The sequence below is a fragment of the Nycticebus coucang genome, chromosome 17, assembly GCF_027406575.1.
Source record: "Nycticebus coucang isolate mNycCou1 chromosome 17, mNycCou1.pri, whole genome shotgun sequence".
Classification (NCBI taxonomy): Eukaryota; Metazoa; Chordata; class Mammalia; order Primates; family Lorisidae; genus Nycticebus; species Nycticebus coucang.
In genome coordinates this window covers 89501577-89520247 of record NC_069796.1, presented here as the reverse complement: position 1 = coordinate 89520247, position 18671 = coordinate 89501577, and the positions used below count along the sequence as shown (strand labels likewise).

The 18671-nt window shown below is 48.1% G+C and overlaps 1 protein-coding gene across 7 annotated transcripts in view; it reads right to left on the bottom strand.

Annotated features, from left to right (window-relative positions):
• The window catches only part of SLC2A9 (solute carrier family 2 member 9), a 180648-nt gene that overhangs the window by 137985 nt on the left and 23992 nt on the right, over positions 1 to 18671 (bottom strand). For all 7 annotated transcript variants that reach the window (XM_053566685.1, XM_053566682.1, XM_053566686.1 and 4 more), the window contains 2 exons: positions 14384 to 14544; positions 1619 to 1743 (listed from right to left, as the gene is read on the bottom strand). In XM_053566685.1, the coding sequence (XP_053422660.1) occupies positions 1619 to 1743; positions 14384 to 14544 (286 nt within the window). The remainder of the gene's footprint in view (positions 1 to 1618; positions 1744 to 14383; positions 14545 to 18671) is intronic.

Sequence of the window (18671 nt, the reverse complement as noted above, 5' to 3'; positions counted from 1 at the left end):
CCCAGCTTCCTTGGATTTTACCACACCAACAAGGAGGGAAATTAGCCTTTAACAAGCTCAGACAGGTTGGTTCTCCCTTATCTGAAACACTTAGGGCCAGAAGTGTTTGGCATTTTTTATTTTGGGGGGTTTGGAATATTTGCACATACAAAGTAAGATATCTGGGGAGTGGAACCGAAGTCTAAACTTGAAATTCATTTGTGTTTCATATACACCTTATGCACACAATATGAAGGAAATTTTATACAGTATTTTTAATAAGTGTGTGAAATTATTCAATGCAGCCCATAGAATTTTCCACTGTGGGTACTCAAAAGGTTTCAGATTTGGAGCTTTTTGGATTTTGAATTTTCAGATTAGGGCTACACACACATATACACATGAACATATAGTTTCACTTCAGCCTTATTACAGTCCCCTGAAGTAGGCATTATTATCTCCATTTTGCAAATGGAGAAATGGAGATACTGAGACTCAGATCCATTAAGTAACTTAGCAATAGTCAGAAATTGGCAGGTGGCACAGCCAGGATCCAAACCCAGGAACTCCTAATCCTAAGGCTAGTAGTCTTTCCACCCAATGCCTACAAGTGACACTTCACACATCTGCCTATTTAGAAAGAAAGTAGAGTTTATTTGTTTGGAAATGTATTTTGAGTCTTTGCTCTCTCAGCTCCAGCCCCAATGCTGCTGCCTCTCACCAGCTCCCACCCTCCCACCCCCTGAGACAGCCGGCTCCACTGAGCCCACTGCTGCCTCCACCTGAGCTCTCCGCTCTACAAGGGAGCAGGAGGGGCCATATTGAAACAACCGGGTCTCCTGGCCTTCCTCACACTCACTCCCCTGCAGTCCTCACCGAGGCCCCAGGCACACGGACCTCACTACTCCTCCTCCTGGGACATGCCAAACACCCTCCCTCTCAGAACCAGCACACCCTTCCCCCTGCCCAACCCCGATTCCCTGGGTATCTCAGTTCTGCCTGGATTCCTCCTGGTCTGTACTCACGTTTCCTCCTCTGAGCAGTCTTCCCTGATGGCTGTCTACCCCCTTCTGCACTTCGTTTTCTTCCCAGGACCTGCTGTGACTTACTTATGCATTAACTGTGCACCTGCCTGCCCTACTAGACTATGAGCCCTAGGAACAGGGTCTTTTCACAGGCATCACAAGTCTCTGTGAATGCTTGGTGAGTGAATGAAGCAACAAGCCAGACAGGGGCCCTGATGGGAAACATCCTCACCAACGCTCCCTGGAAGCCACAGATAACCTCAGATTGTCACCATATGATGAAGGTGCTGAAGCAGAAGGCGTGACAAGCAGAAAGCCATCCAGGTCTGTCCTGCCTAGCGTCTCTCATAAGTAGAATTGCTTCTCCCACGGGACTGTCCCACTTTGTGCAGGGTTCTAGCAGCCTCGGGCCCTGACAATGGAATCCCAGTAGGACTCCCAGTCATGTGACAGCCCCAAACACCTCTCACATTTTAAAACATGCCAAGAAATGTGTTATTGCAATCAGTGTAACCTGTCTTATTGTACCCTCAATGAATCCCCAACAATAAAAAAAAGAAAGAAAAAAAAAAAGAAATGTGTTACTGCCCCCTCGTCCATCAGGGTGGTCTCACCTCCATCTATGCCCATGAGCAAGCGTCCCACGATGAGCATCTCAAAGGCTCCTGCCTGCAGAGAACAGGCCATCAGCAAGGCGGCAGAAATCGCAAAGCCATTGTTAGCCAGCAGAGTGTACTTCCTGGAAGAAAAAGAGGTATTAGAGAGGACAGCCTCCTGTGAGGTGTGCCACTGGCCTGTCCCTCCCAGGAGCAGGGATGGGCCCTTCTGGAGAGTCAGCAGAGAGTGCCAGCTGGCCTAAGAGTTGGGAGCACGGTCCAGCTTCCACTGCCACCTTTAGCTATGTGACCTTGACCAAGTCACTTCTTCCCTCTGGACTCCACAGTAGGGTCAACGAGATCTCTCCAAAGAGGCCATCAACACTGACATATATAAATCCCCTGTGGCAGGATTTCATTTCATCAATTCCAAGACTTTCATTTAACAATCCATGAGTCAGGGTCTAGGCAGAAAAATGGAATCCCCTCTAATTATTTTAATGGAGAGAATTCCCTGTGTTAACAGGGAATTGAATAAGCAGATATCAGAGGACTGAGATGTTAAAAACCTCTGAAGAGGGGGTGCTGCCCATGTGGTGATAATAGGGGGGCCTCTAAGGCCCGTGGGGGTGGGAGCTGCTGCTGGTACTGTTTCTGCTGAGGGCACCACGAGTCTGGTTCTGGGAGTGGCCAAAATTTGGAAACCAAAATCAACTGCCAAGGTCAGAACTAGCAGGAAATTAAACATAAAAAAGCAAGTTCCTTCTCACTTCTCCTCTGAGTGCCCCTATTGGCAAAGGGCAGCGTGGGTGCAGGTCCCAGCTCCAGCCTTACAGAGCAGAGCACAGCTGGTAAGTGTGGAGGTGAGAGACAGCAGCTCGCTGACCAGCATAGCGACCTACAGCCGTATTTAGTGCCTTCCTTCCTTCCTTCCTTCTGTCCTTCCTTCTGTCCTTTCTTCCTTCCTTCCTCCCTTCAGTCTTTCTTTGTTCCTTCCTGCCTTCCTTCCATCCTTCCTTCCTTCCTCCTGTCCTTCCTTCCTTCTTCCTGTCCTTCCTTCCTTCCTTCTGTCCTTCCATCCTTCTTTCTGTCCTTCCTTTCTTCCTTCCTTCCTCCTGTCCTTCCTTCCATCCTTCCTTCCTTCCTCCTGTCCTTCCTTCCTTCTTCCTGTCCTTCCTTCCTTCCTTCCTTCTGTCCTTCCTTCCTTCCTTCTGTCCTTCCTTCCTTCCTCCTGTCCTTCCTTCCTTCTTCCTGTCCTTCCTTCCTTCTGTCCTTCCTTCCTTCCTTCTGTCCTTCCTTCCTTCCTTCTGTCCTTCCTTCCTTCCGTCCTTCCTTCCTTCCTTCCTTCCACCCTTCCTTCCTTCCTCCTGTCCTTCCTTCCTCCTGTCCTTCCTTCCTTCCTTCCTTCCTCCTGTCCTTCCTTCCTTCCTTCCTCCTGTCCTTCCTTCCTTCCATCCTTCCTTCCTTCCTTCCATCCTTCCTTCCTTCCTCCTGTCCTTCATTCCTTCTGTCCTTCCTTCCTTCCTTCCTTCGTCCCTTCTTCTCTCTTTCCCTCCTTCCTTTCCCTTCTCAGTAGTTCATAAAATAACTATACTTCTTACATCCAGCGGCACCTTAGGATTTGATAAACTACAGTAGTGAGTGAAGGCTGGATTAATCCCCTCCAATCAAGATCAGTCACATTCCTACATCAATGATTGCAATGGCCGTGTGTAGAGCCACCGTCATAGTTTTATGAGTCTATTCCTAAGGCCTGCTGGTCTTGTTTGCAGGTTGGTGACCTGTATCTCTGCAGCAGCTCTTTAGCAGCCAGGAGAGTTTGTTCACTGCTCTATGTTTTCTTTGCTCACCTGCAGAGTGGCCCTCACACCTGCAGCCCCATGTTCTGAACGCTTGCCTTGTGACAGACCCTGTCCTCGTTACTTCACCTGAACAGCTCATTTAACCCTAGAAATGACCCTATGAGTCAGGAACTCTTATTGTCCTATTTTATGAACAAGTAAGACACCACAACATTAGAAACTTGGTCATCAGTTAGTGAGTCAAGAAGAAACATTTTAGCATGTTTTCCCCTAAAGTTTCACTGAGGTAACAGATATTAAATTGTTTTGTGCATTGTGAGAAGCTAGAGACTTGAAAGGGGAATCTGTTATTAGTTTTAGGAGTTAAACACGTATCTCTTGACGTCTAGGCCAGAGGTTTATCTGTTATTTCTGATTTTGCTTCAAACTTCTATTAATTTTTCTTCCCTTTCTACATATTCCTGGAGAACTCGAAGGTCACTGAATTTTGTCGCTCAATGATTATGGTAAAAAGATTGCTCTCCCTATGGTAGCTGGACAAACGTCCATTAAGCAGAGACTATGTACATGAATTATGATATGCCGGATAGTGGGACATTATGCAGACACCAAAACCCATATTCTGACATAGAAAGGCCTCCAATATACTGTAAGTGCAAACAGCAAGGTATAGGAATCTGTGTATAACATGTAAGAATTTGTGTGAAGAACAGAATGTGTACGTGTGTAGACTGGGCACAGACCTTGGAAAAGACTCAAAAAAAAAAAAGACTGGCCATCCCAGTTGCCTACAGGGAGGAGACAGAACTGGACAGGAAATCATTTGGTCCTTTTGAAAGTCAAGCCATATGGGTGCAATTAATTATTAAAAAAATAAATACTATTTTATTTTCAAAAATTAATTGAAATGGACCCCATTTCAATTAATGGGAAATAAAAAACCATCGTAAGTTGTCAGACACTTAAAAACAAAAACTTCATTGCAGACTAACGTCCCTGATTCTGACCAGGAAGGTCACAGACTCTGGATTCAATAAGAGGTGCTAATTCCTGTTATCAGTGTGACCTCCAGGCACGAGGGCAGGGCTCAGGTTCACAATCTCTAAAGAGCCCACTCGTTAGCATCACCGAGAAAGCAGGGTGGCAGGAAACAGCACCATGGGCCCTGGGCTGAGAGCACCCTCCCCACGACCCCATCACTGAACCAGGGAAAACAGGACCACCCCGTGGGGAGCGAGTCGCTCCTCCTCTCTGGACTTTACTATCTAGTTTCAAACAGACAAGCAAAGGCGAGTTAAAACACAATTCTGCCTGCTAGAAGTACCAGTCTGGATGAGGCTCTGAGAGTACAGACCTGGGACCTGTGCTGTCCCCTGCTAGCCTGGCCTTGGTCTCTGCTCCCTGCTATGTCCTGCTCTCCTCCAAGGCGGGGGGTGGGGGGCACCTCCCCAGGCTCCAGCACCTTCTGGCAGGAAGTCCGGATAGGACTGGCTAGGAAGCGCTGGCTTGGAGAGTGGGGGCGGGTTGCTGGGGTGGCCCTCCTGCCCACTGCCCCTCACAGCAGGTGCGTCCCCTCTGTGACCCCAGGCCCCTGCAGCCCCTGCACCTTGTGGGCTGGCTTCAGCCCCCAGCACTGCCACCTCCTCATGAGATGACCCTACGTGGGTTCGTTTTCACATCTGTTGCCCACCTTTCCTCACAAGCGCCATGGGGACTGAGGTTGTGTCTTGTCGCTGCAGCCCCCACAACTGAACCAGTTCCCGGGACATACAGGTGCCCCAGGCATATTTGGTGCACAAGTGAAGGAACAAGAGATTAGAGTGGCTCCCTTAGGAAATGCTCAGAGGGGCTGGGGACATTCAGCCTGGGCAGGAGAAACTCAGAGAAAGCGTGAGGGGCACCTTCCACGACATCATGCATTAACTCAGCACAGAGGCCCAGGGTCCATTGGCAGACACAAGGACATTACTATTCCCGCTTGAATATGGAAGGTACTTCTGTGAAGCCATGTGGAGAAGCTGGCTCACCCACCTAACTTCCCAGTAATTGCCGAGTTTCCTTAGGCCTATGAGCCAAGATAGCTCCTTGTTTTCACATCTGTCACTCTCCCCTGGTCCACTCATTCCTGCTTATCCAGTTGGAATTCCACGCCTCTTTTCAGATTCACACAGCCTCACCTTCTAGATCCAGCCCTTTTATTGCACCAATAAAATCTTGACTGGTTAAATCTCAGCCTGCCAGGCGCGTGTATACACAAAATTGGTTGAAGGAAAGCATCACCCTGTTGGCTGGTCTCACCCAAAATTCATGACCAACTGGCTCACGTGGCCATGGGCTCCCCAGCAAGGATACTGCAGCTTCCTAGTCCGTGTGGCCCGAAGGTCTCTCCCAGGGGACTGTCTCACATGTCCTCTCTCTTCAGATGCCCTTTCCCGCCTCCTCAGTGATGGCTTTGCTTACTGCTCTGCTGAGAATGCAGGGCCTCCTGAGAAGCCCTCCCCACGTTCCCTGTGCGCATGTGGTGCCTGTGGACGGCCGTCCCACCTCCTCTCTCCTACTCAGGATGCTGGAGTTGTCCCTCTTGGAACATCTCATTAACATGCTTGCACAGCTCCCATTGTAAAAGAAAACACACAACACGTTATCAATTCTCCGTCCTCCCCCATCTACTCCAAGGTCATCTCTGCTTGCCCTTTACAGTAAAACTCAAAGAGCTCTCAGCACTTGCTGTCTCTGGTTCTTCTGTCCTTTGCTCTTAAAGCCTTTGAAGTTTCCTCTCGGGCCTTTGAAACAGCTCTTGTCAAGGGAGCCAGTGACCTCCATGCTGCGAACTCCCCTGACTGGTCTTCATTTCTCAGTGGCATCAGAAACGGTTCATCTCCACCCCATTTTCTCACTCACTTTCTCAGAGTTCACTCAGTCAGGGGTCTTTTCCTACTTCCTTGACTAATCCCCAATATGTCACCATGGTCTGAGCATTGGGGCACTCCCAGGCTCAGACCTCAGGACTATTTTTTTTGCCTCTATTCCTTCCCAGGTGACCTTGTTTTATCTCCTGGCCTTAAGTGCCACCGTCTATTGACAACATCCAGATTTGTACCCCAGCTCTGAGCACCCCCCTGGTCACCAGGTTTGTATCTCTAACTTCCTACCTGAGAGCTCCCCCCAGGAGACCCAATGGACAATTCTAAACCTGAGGTCCTGATGTGCCCTGCTCTTCCCTTCAAAACACCCTGCCCCTCCCACAGACATCCCCATCTCAAAAGCAAAATAAAACAAAACAAAAGACCATCCTCATAGGTGCTCAGGCCAAGAACGTGAGCATTATTCTTGATTTCTCTCTCACACACCCACATACAATCTGTCAATAAGGCTGTTGTGTCTACGTCCAGAATGTGTCCAGGATTCAAACAGTTCTTACTGCGTCTCTCCAACCCTTATTACAACTCGGTGCAAACCTCTCTCACTTGGGGTATTTATTGCCAGATGCCCCTGCGCAGCCTCCAAGAGCCCTTGATAACCAGCATGCCTTCTAAAGTATAAGTCAGATCAATTCTTTTTTTTTTTTTTTTTTTTCAAAACCGGCCCCGGCCAAAGTGCAACAAAAAAATACCAGGCGTTGTGGCAGGCACCTGCAGTCCCAGCCACTCAGGAGGCTGAGGCAAGAGAATTGCCCAAGCCCAAGAGTTGGAGGTTGCTGTGAGCTGTGATGCCACGGCACTCTACCAAGGGCAACAAAGCGAGACTCCATCTCAAAAAAAAAAATAAGAAAGAAAGAAAAAGACCCACCCATTTAATATTCTATGATTCAAAGCAAATATTCTCCATTGTTTTCACAGCCTATGTGGATTCTTCAATTTGGAAATGGAATTTGTCCTAGACTGTGCTGATGGTATAGTATGTGAAAAGAATTGTATTTCCCATTTTTCAGTATATATGACTTCAGCTTTCCCTTTACTATCTTTACTTTATTCCTAAGAATCAACCCCAATGGAAGGCAACTGGGCATTACTTAGAGTTTAAACATTCTTGATTATACAGAGATGCTCAGTACAGTTTTATCTGTGATGAAGAGAGATGACCAATTTTCTCAATACCATTTCAGCATTTTTGTATAGAGGGTTCTTTGTTCTACATAATCATTCCTGATTTCCTTGAAATTCATACCACTCTATTCTTAAATCCCCTAGCAGCTCGTTATTATCATTGAAAAATCTGTGGCTCAGTGAGCAGGGCGCCGGCCCCATATGCCGAGGGTGGCGGGTTCAAACCCAGCCCCGGCCAAACTGCAACAACAACAAAAAAAAAATAGCCGGGCGTTGTGGCAGGCGCCTGTAGTCCCAGCTGCTCAGGAGGCTGAGGCAAGAGAATCGCGTAAGCCCAAGAGTTAGAGGTTGCTGTGAGCCGTGTGACGCCACGGCACTCTACCCGAGGGCGGTACAGTGAGACTGTCTCTACAAAAAAAAAAAGAAAGAAAAATAGTTTGATAATGACTGCACTGATTCAAACACATGAATATATAAAAATGCATGAGGTTTTAATGAGAGAGAAAGCAAGAAAAAGAGAGCACTGATCACACTGGCAGCAATTAGGACACCAAACTCTCCAAGGTAGGATTTTAGGGAAAGAACTGAGCAATTATCTGGTCTTTCTTTTATGAACTGTATTTTGGATAACCCAAGTGGTATAACTAAAGAACGAAATGAAACTTCTCTAAAAAATATTTACAGCTTAAAATGTGGATGAAAGAATACATTTGCAACACTTAATAGATTAACAGTGGATGAAAAACTAAGTGAAAGTTGGATAGAGAACTTATGTATGAAAGGAAACAGACCGTCACCACATGAATTTTAATGATGAATGTTTGTATCTTTAAAGTAGGGCAACCAAAAATACCTATATGCTTCTGACATGAAACATGTGAAGCAGCCAATACCACTTATGAAGATTCCTTTCCAAATATAGTGAGCTCAAATATATACAAACTTTAGTTCTAACTTCTATTTCATAGTAAATACCAGGGATAGAGTAATACCTTAAATGTAAGGACATTCCCAGGACCACAGATCCAGTTTTTTTAACAAGTTTCGTGGAAAACAAAAATTTAAAAAGATTAAAGACTTAATAGTCAAATCCAGTAAGTAGACCCCACTTAAATATTCATTTGAATAAGTGGACTACTTAAAAATTGGTTTAGACAATCTGTGAAATCTGAATATGTGTTGGCTATTGAATGGTGCCAAGGAAATTTTATTAAATTTGGCAAATGTGATAATGACACTATGATTATATTTTCAAAAGATCAATTCTTTTTTTTTTTTAAATTGTTGGGGATTCATGGGGGTACAAAGAACCAGGTGAAATTAATTGCATTGGTTAGGTAAAGTCCCTCTTATAATTGTGTCCCGTCCCCAAAAGGTGTCAGATCAATTCTTTTTTTGTTGTTTTTATTAAATCATAGCTGTGTACATTAATGCGATCATGGGGGCACCATACACTGGTTTCATAGACCATTTGACACATTTTCATCACACTGGTTAACATGGCCTTCCTGGCATTTTCTTAGTTATTGTGTTAAGACATTTACATTCTACATTTACTAAGTTTTACATATACCCTTGTAAGATGCACCGCAGGTGTAATCCCACTAACGCCTGGGCAATTGAAGCAGCTTCAAAAATACACTACTGGGACCTGATCAAACTAAAAAGCTGCTGCACAGCCAAGAACACAGTAAGTAAAGCAAGCAGACAGCCCTCAGAATGGGAGAAGATATTTGCAGGTTATGTCTCCAACCAAGGTTTAATAACCAGAATCCACAGAGAACTCAAACGTGTAAGCAAGAAAAGAACAAGTGATCCCATCGCAGGTTGGGCAAAGGACTTGAAGAGAAACTTCTCTGAAGAAGACAGGGGCGTGGCCTACAGATATATGAAAAAATGCTCATCATCTTTAATCATCAGAGAAATGCAAATCAATTCTTAATTTAAAAGATTCCAGTGACTTCCCCTTTTACTCAGAGGAAAAACCAGGCTCTGATCCAACCCAGTCACCGCTCTGTACTGTTTCCCACAATTGCTGTCCCTGAGCTTCTGTCCATCTCTACAGAGACCAGCTTGCTCCTGACCCTGGGCCTCTCCACTTACCGTTTCTCCTACCTGGAGAGCCGCTGCCCAGGGACAGGTGCTGCTCACCTTCGCTTCCTCAGCACGCCCCTCACAGTTCCCTGTCTTAGAGAATGCTCTAAACTAGCACTGAGAGGGAACTGTCACCAACCCCTGGGTCCTCCTACCTCCCCGCCTGCTCTACCCACTCAGCGGTGCTTGTCACAGGCCCAGTGACACACTACATATGTGTCTGTGTGCCGCCCTTGACTGCACACTCCAGGAAGCAGTGAATTTGTCAGCTTTGCTCACCTCTGAAAATTTGGCACATAGGAAGGTGGAGAATATCTATTCTTGAGTAAATAAACGCACAGGAGAGCGAAAAGTCTGCAAACACACTTAGAGACAGGACAGCCACTTTAGAGAGTCATGATAGGAAAACTCAAGCGTTACCCACAACCTCGCATCCTTCTATTTAGGCAACCTACACTCACTGCTGGCCTGCCGCAGGCAAGCTGCTGTGCCGGACGATGCCCACCTGTGCACTCGGCGCTAACACCCATGAGGTCCCTTTTCAGGGAACAGACGGAAAGGTCAAAATGTGATTACAGCTGAATGCTGAGTGAGGTAACAGAAGGAAACAAAAAGTCCTGTGCAAGCTCAGCTGTGTGGCAGGCAGTGGGGACAGCAGTAGAGATTACGGTGATTTCTCACCCTGCTTCCGCTGCTCATGCGTCTGTAATGCCAAACGGGTTGTGTCCACAATAAAACAAATCAATCATGCAGGAACATCTCGTACCAAAGAAGTGTCATGTTTTGGATGTGTCAGCTGTCTACGTCGTAAATGTTGGAACCCAGCCTTCCCGCCATCCTCTGCTTTTATCCATCATGCCCAGCCTGTCTCCTTTTGGCCTATCGTGAACCAGAGATGGTCACTCAAATAGCCAAGAACAGGACCTCGCTCCTGGTAGACACTCAAAACTGTCTGCTGAGGGTGGTGCCTGTGGCTCAGTGAGTAGGGCGCCGTCCCCATATACCAAGGGTGGCAGGTTCAAACCCAGCCCCTGCCAAACTGCAACAAAAAGGGTGTTGTGGCAGGTGCCTGTAATCCCAGCTACTTGGGAGGCTGAGGCAAGAGGATCACCTAAGCCCAGGAACTCCAGGTTGCTGTGAGCTGTGTGATGCCATGGCACTCCACCAAGGGCAATAAAGTAAGACTCTGTCTCTACTAAAATAAAATGAGAAGTCTAAAAAAAAACCTGTCTGCCGCACAGATGAATGTGTTCGTGTGGCTAGCCTGAAAATCTGACCCAGGATCCTGACCGCAAAGCCCATGGGGTCCCTGCGTTTTCTTGCCTTTGCACCACGGGGAAGAACTGGATCCAATAACATGTGTAAGGTGGGTCATGTCCGTGCGCCTTGAAGAGCATATCCGTGATTGGCATTGTCAAGCAAAGGAATGTCCCAGCTCAAGAAGAGCTGACGTCAGCAATGATGATACCAGCAAAGCGATGGGCACCGACTGTGCCGGCTGCCGGGACGGACACTCAATGTCCACTGCCTCTCTTACTCCTCACAGCAGCCCTCTGACATCACCGTGAACTAAATGAGGTTCAGAGAGGTGCAGTAACTCACAGGCTGCTCCATGAGCTGTGAGCAGCAGAACCCAGGTTTGAAGCTGGGCCTGGGCGGGGCCTCTGTGCACCACGCATAGCTGTCTGTCCTGTCTCACAAGGGAAAGGGGTGTTCCGCCCTTGTGACCCCACCAGCACAGGGTAGATGATACCAGGTAGGGAGCTGGGATTCAACCGGAGTTCTTTACAGCCTGGAATGGTTCCAGGCACTCCAAGAGGCGAGGACCCTGCCCCCACGAGGCAGGTAACATGGTATGGCCCACCGTCAGGGGTATTCTGGCCCCATGCTACCTGTCCTCACTTCTCTCACAAATCACAGGTGAGTTTGACACCCCCTAGCTGGGGACAGCCCCACTGCTGGACCTGTGCGTCCTGAACTGGGAGGACCACACTTCCACCCAAACATTCCCCCAGCCACACCTCTGAGTGCCACTGACCCACCCGACTGCCCCAGCATCGTCCTCAGCCTCTCACACTGCCAGCCTCCTTGTCCTCCCGACAGCCCCATGGGACGGGAGTAGCAGAGCGTTAGCAGGAGCTTCCAACCAGCATCATCTCACAGGAAGAATGGTGGCATGTGGTCAGGCCAGCCCAGAGCCAACTTCCACATCCATCTCCTTCTTTGTAACCTTGTGCACAGGATCTTGGTCCCGTCATTTGTACAGTAGGGACAATAATAAGATAGAGAATTTTAAGAAGTAAACGATATGTCATGTCAAGCACCAGTAGCGAATAAATTCAAGCTTCCTCTTTCTACTTCTGTTTCTGTTTCTCCCGACAGAGCTACTATTCAAGATGGACCCAGCCGGATTCAACTTCTACACCCATAATGATGGAAAAAGCAATTGGCAGCTGCCTGAGGCATAACAGCCACCTTCCGTTGATCTGCTCTCTGCAGCCTCACTCCTAGGCCCCCCGGGCTGACAGGAGGACTCCTCCATCTCGGAGAGATTGAAGATGTTTTCAAAGACATTTTCTGTCACTTGCCCTTTTTTTTTTTTTGCCTCCCTGATCGGGAGGGGCGTAAAGCTACTTTCTCAGTTTACACGAGAGAAAAACATGGCTGAGCAGTGAGGAGGCAAAGTCCCCGTCACACACTTGGCACAGAGGGAGTCAGAATACTGAGCCCTGAGCTCCACCCCTGACCCCAGGCTCCATTCCCTCGTCCATCTGCTTGGTTCAGAGCCTCCTTAAGGAGTAGCCTTGGGGGGTAAGTGCCATGTCCAAGTATGAGACAGGTAGACCTCTCAGGCTACAGAATGGAGGGGGTGACTCCATTTAGCAGGGACATGTGAGAGGGTTGTGGATATGGTGTGGCTTGGGCCAGAGGCTTAGTGACCGCACCTCAGGGAGCCTGGCCAGTAGTGCCAATCTGATGCCAGCCTCTGGTCAAACTGGTGTGAATTTTATAGTACCACTGCCACCAGACCCTAATTAAGATCTGCTTGGCAGGGCGGCGCCTGTGGCTCCGTGGGTAGGGCGCCGGCCCCACATACCGAGGGTGGCAGGTTCGAACCCAGCCGTGGCCAAACTGCAACAACAAAAAAAATAGCTGGGCGTTATGGCGGGTGCCTGTAATCCCAGGTACTTGGGAAGCTGAGGCAAGAGAATAGAGGTTGCTGTGAGCTGTGACGCCACAGCACTCTACTGAGGGCGACAAAGCGAGACTCTGTCTCAAAAAAACAACAAAAAAAGATCTGCTTGGCATAGGGGAAAGATCAGCTTTCTGAGGCTGTTGTGAGTCGGTCCAGCCTAAACTCAGCCACTGCAGAGCTAGCTAAGCTTGCACAGAGGCCCTAACCCTTCTGACTTCTCATTCCCTGTTGACAGACTCCACAGAGAAGAGAAAATTACACAAGAGAGGGTGTAAGTGCCGGGAACACTGGAGAACGTCAGGAAATGGCATCTCTCGCTATGTGGTGTTAGAGTTCTACTCCCCTGCTGCTGAATTCCCACTAGGTACTGCTCTGAACATGGCCTCAGGGGCAAGGACAATGTCAGAGCCTTCCCCAGCTTACCAAGACACTGCACAGATATTTTCAGGATGGCTTCCGCCCCGAACCCCTGCAAAATCTGCTCTGAAACATCCTCACTCCTAACCTTCTCCTTGCTGGGTTGTGAGGCAGCGTGTGAAGGAACAGGCGGGGACCCTTCCTGCTTAGCTATGCTCCTGTAGCCCCAAGGTTGGAGGAGATTTTCTGATGAATCTCCTCACCAACAAAGGTCAAAACAACGTGGAAATGTGCTGATCACCCACTATGTCTCAACATCAAGGTGACAATGAGAGTGACAGTGAATCACGTGGTGAAGGACAATAGCTTCTATTTATTGAGCTACTGCGAATGGCCATTCTCCTTCCATTTGTTTTGTCTATGCCTTGTAACATTCCCTGCGGGTGGGAATCACCCATTTTACAGATGAGGAAACTGAGGATTAAATAAATCAAATGGCCTGATTGAGGCCAGGTGGTTAGTAAGTTCAGACAGGGATGCTCCAGGGACTCTACTATTTCCACACCCTCAACAGTTTCCGGGGGCTGCTGGCTATTATGAGCATGGATGCAGAGAAAATACCTTGGGGGAACATGTTGATATATCAGTCGGCTCTGAGAGAAAGGCTGATGCTGAAAGTAGTGAGGAAGGAAGTTCACAGGCCAGGCGGAGCTGAGTGCTTGCTGGGCAATTTTGACATGGCACTTCTGATTCCCAATGTAGCCTCATTGGTAACGTAAAAGAATTTGAAGTAACCTAAATGTCTAGCCATCAGGGAGGTTAAACAAATGATCAGACAGCTGTATAAAGAAGCCGGTCTGCACATGGTGGGGAGACTTAGGTGGGGCTTCCCCATGTGTCACGAGCTCCCCAGGGCCCCTGGGCCCAACCCCAGCCCTGCTCTCCCTGGGAGCTGGCCTTCCTCATCACACAGGTTTGGCCAGCGGGAGCCCCCTGTGGCCAGTTGGATGCTGGGAGCAGAGGCGATCAGGGTATTTCTTCCTCTCTCCTTGGGCACCACAGTCCTGGCATAGCCCCATCCCTCCACACACCTCTCCTTTTCAGCCTGGGGTTGGTGGCTTCATCTCCCAGGCTCTGCCACCCTGCCTCCTCCCTTACCACCTGGGCATTAGAATCTCTGCGGGTGAAGCATGTAAGTGGAATTCTCTTGCCTGCTGGGACCTTGACCATGACAAACATATGAGGGACATGATGGAGGTCACCTCGGGAAAGAGACAACCCTACTGACCTCCCAAGAACCTTTCCGATCATCTTCACCATTAGCGTCCCCACAAGTCCACCGATGGCAAATATGGATACGGTCACAGACCACAGCAGAGTTAGGGTGTCCGGGTCCATCGGGTGTCCATGCCGTCTTTGCCACGATTCATTGTAAAAGGCCTTGATGTACTGAAAACAAACAACACAGGGTGTCACTCCCCTCTGCTGCCTGCTGCTGGGGGAGCTGGCACAGGAAACAAGTGGCTTGCACACAGTGCCTTGCTAACTTCTGTCTGACCCTTATCTCCCCAGCCTCTCCTAACAAATGTTGGAAATGGTCCCTATTTTTACCTCATTTTGCAAATATGGAGATTGAGGTTCAGGGAGACAAAGTGACTTGCTCAGTAAGTGACAAAGCAGGGAGCTGAAGTCAGCTCTGTCCCCACGCTTTTGATGCAGCCATCATTCCTGGGAATGTGTCACAAGCACACATCCCTAACAGAAGAGGCCCCTTGGGGTAAGCAGGGAACACGGACCCCAAAAGGAAAAAATGGTCACTTGGATTTCATCAAAATTTAAGTCTTCTGCTTTTTAAAGGCACCGTCAAAATACAAAAAGACAAGTCATAGGCTAAGGTAACATGTTTGTAACACACGTAAGTATGATCTGAAATATATAAAGAGCTCTAATACATCAATAAGGAGGCAACAATACAATTGAAAATGGGCAAAAGACTAAAGAAAATACAAATGACCAGTAAGGCGCTGACAGAATGGTTAACCTCACTAGTCAATAGGAAAGCACAAATTAAAACCATCAGGAGATGGTACTTCCTATCTCCAGATCCCTGTTCTTCTCAGTTCTGATTCAGTGGGTTTGGACAGGCACTGGGTGACTCTGGTGTACATTAAAGACTGAGGTCCTGGCGCTAAGCTCCGAGAGAGAGTGACCCCTAAGCTCTGCACAGCTGCCATTTCTCCCCAGTACCATTGCACAAGCCTCAGCAGTGTCAGAACACGGTACTGCAGGAAAAGCTCAGGGTCTGGTCACACAGACCAGGCTCCAGTCTGATGATTTGCTAATGATTCAAACCACCTGAACCTTGATTTTTTTTTCATCTGGGAATGATAACACTGACCTCTCAGGGCCATCGTGCCCAGGACTTGAATAGAGATCACACACAGTCCCCATGTACGTGGGTCATTACAAACGTTTTGAGATACACACAAATCAATAAATGTAAAATCTGCTCAGACAGAAACCAACGAAGCCCTCCCAGCAACAAAGCTAAGCAAGTTGAAGGTCACACCAGTGAGTCAGAAAGGAAGCTGTCAACTGTGTTTCTTGGAAGTGAAATAACGGACCATAACACAGCTATCTCAGAACTTTCAAAGTGACCCACGCAGGCTAAAGATGGAAAGGTCTGGTAAGTAAAGTACTGATGAACAGTGTGCACTCTCTGCAGGGTGAGTTTAACTTATTCAGCTGTCTTAGAAAACACCTGGCATCACCTAGTCCAGTTAAAGATGCCCGTATCCCGCAACTCAGCAAATTTACTTCTAAAGCCAGGTATGGTGGTACAAGCCTCAAGTCCCAGCTACTCGGGAGGCTGAGGTAGGAGGATGGTCTGAGCTTAGGAGTTAGAGGCTACGTTAAGTATGATCGCAACACTGTACTGAAGCCTGGGCAACAGAGAATGACTCCGTGTCTAAAAAAACAATAAGAAAAACAAAACAAAACAAAAAATCTCCCCCTGAAGGAAGGGAAGAGCAGAGAGAGGGAAGGAGGGAGAGGGGTGGGGCCTTGGTGTGTGCCACACCTTTTGGGGACAAGACATGATTGCAAGAGGGACTTTGCCTAACAAATGCAATCAGTGTAATCTGGTTTATTGTACCCTCAATGAATCCCCAACAATAAAAAAAAAAGACCCCCATGAAAACCTCCATCTGTAGCCCTAGAATCTATCTAATCTCCCCTGAAAACCTCCCGCTGTAGCCCTAGAGTCTATCTACCCACATGTCCCTGGCAGTGTTGCTCATAATAACAGGAAACAATCCAAACGCCCACAGACAGTATAACAGATGAACAAATTGTGGACTAGCCCTAACATGAAAACACAGCCGCAATTATAACTAATTAATTATAGCCATGTGCCAACACACATAACAAAACCTCACAAAAATAATACTGGTCAACAGGAGCCAGAAAGAGAAGAATGTACACAGAATGAGTCCATACACAAAATCTAAAAATGCCCCAAATTAAAAGTGTTGGGAGGGGGCGATTATAAAATATATAGATGGTTAAACTGCAAAGAAAAAACGATTTCAGACGTCAGGTCAGAGGCTACCTCAAGAGATGAAGGAACAAATTATTGGGAAGGAGTATGGGGCGGACTGTCTGTTTGGGAGGCTCTGCAGAGATGTCTTACTTTGATTTTGGGAAATGGCAGACAGAGCCCTTCCAGAAAGCTGCAGAAAGAAGGATTAGGACTTGCTGAATGGCCTGGGCCCACGACAGAAACACATTTCTCAAAAGTTCCCTGGAAGCTGTTTCGAAGGGATGCTTTTAGCACTTAAATGTTTGTGTCCCAGGTGTGAATTCATCAACGGCCAAGGGGAAAGGCCTTTCTGAACTGAAATCGGGTGATGAAGGTTGCTCAGCAAATTCGTTGCACAAACATTGACTGAGCTTGAGATCTGTGAGCCTACTTCACCTGCACAGTCTTATACAGCATGGTACAGTGCTTCTGTGACCAGCCCCCAGGAAAAGCCCTGCACTCTGAGACCCTCGTGGGTCTTCTTGGTGGACAGGTTTCACGTGAGTGAATGAAACGCACTCCGTGTGGCTCCACGGTAGGACTCTCAGAGGCAGGTGAGGGCAGAGGTATTGACTCGCCCCAAACCTTCTCTTTGGTGATTTTGCATCCTTTTCCATCGGTGTGATCATTTCTAGCTGTGAGCACCTCTGTGTGCCTGGGCTGAGACCTGTGAGTCTTCCCAGTGAGTTATCCTGGCCATGATAACTGAGTGGGGACCCTGCCACTCCTCCCTTGTCGCAAGGAAGACGCTCAGCTTCCACTTGGGCCTGACGGGACAGTCTAAAGACAGGTGTGTTTTACTCTCCTCCCTGCGCGATTGCCCTGAAGGAGTTCAGCCAACTGACTGAGTAGGAAAGAGGGCGCTGTACCTCCAGACACCTGAGAATATGTTGTTCCCACAGCTGGCTTTCAACATGAAAACAGAACATCACAGGAGAGGACACCTTAGTCGAAGCAACAGTCAGGTGAGTAAGACTTCCAGAAACCCCTGTCTCCCCTCAACCACCTTCCCAACGGGAAGACCAGCCCTACCCTTGGGTCTAGTCATAGGGGACATGAAGAAGGCAAAGGTCATTGTCTATTTAGTCCTAGGCTGCAGCAGAAAAGTGGGTGCATTCCCCAAATCCTAATTATCCAAACCACAATTGAGCCTGAGCTTTTCTCCTGCTGGAACACTCTTTTGAGAGATCACATAGCTGTGTTTACAAGGGACACTGCATTCGCGCAGAACTGAGATGGCATTTCCCACTCCTTTCAGCACATCCTCCTACGGGCCAGAATGGAAAGGACGAGCGTTCCCATTACTGGCCAAATTGCTTATGGTGCTAAAGATCAGGCTGGAAGCAGCAGGAGCATATTTGCAAGAGCTGATCTGTCACGGTGACAAGGCCACCAGCTCAGAGAGGGGCTGGTCAAAGGACCACATGCGGTGTGTGAAGGCCCCTAAATGCCGTCACCGTAGCGGAAGTGCTCAGTAAATCTCTGGGTCTCTCCCCTGTGGGTCAGAAACAGGATGTTTCCCGTGTGCCTGTCCATTTGTTCACAGCTACAGTGCCAGGCAACACACCCCCTCCACGGTCTCCCAGCCCGCCTCGCAGATTGCCGGGTCAGCTGTCCCCACTCTCTAATTGCAGCAAACACTATTCTGCCTCAACAAACCGAGCTTTCCTGGGCCTTGGCTGGCCCATGGGCCTTTTCCCATCAGGCGCAACAAAGGCATTTTTCTCTGGGGACCTTTACATGATGAAAAAGTTCTGAAGCAAAGATGCAGGCTGCCCATCTCTAATCAGCTGAGACCTCCAGGGCATGGAGCAGGGTGAGGTTAACTCCCTTGGGTGGGACATCCCAAAACCAATGGCCCAGGAAAGGCCCCTTGTCTCCCAGTCAGTGGCTCTGTTGGCTCTGGTCAGACCAAACCAAACAATGACCTACAGCTCCCAATTTAAAAAATGCAGCAATATCTCCTACTAGGGAAAAATTGGAAGCAACCTCCGTG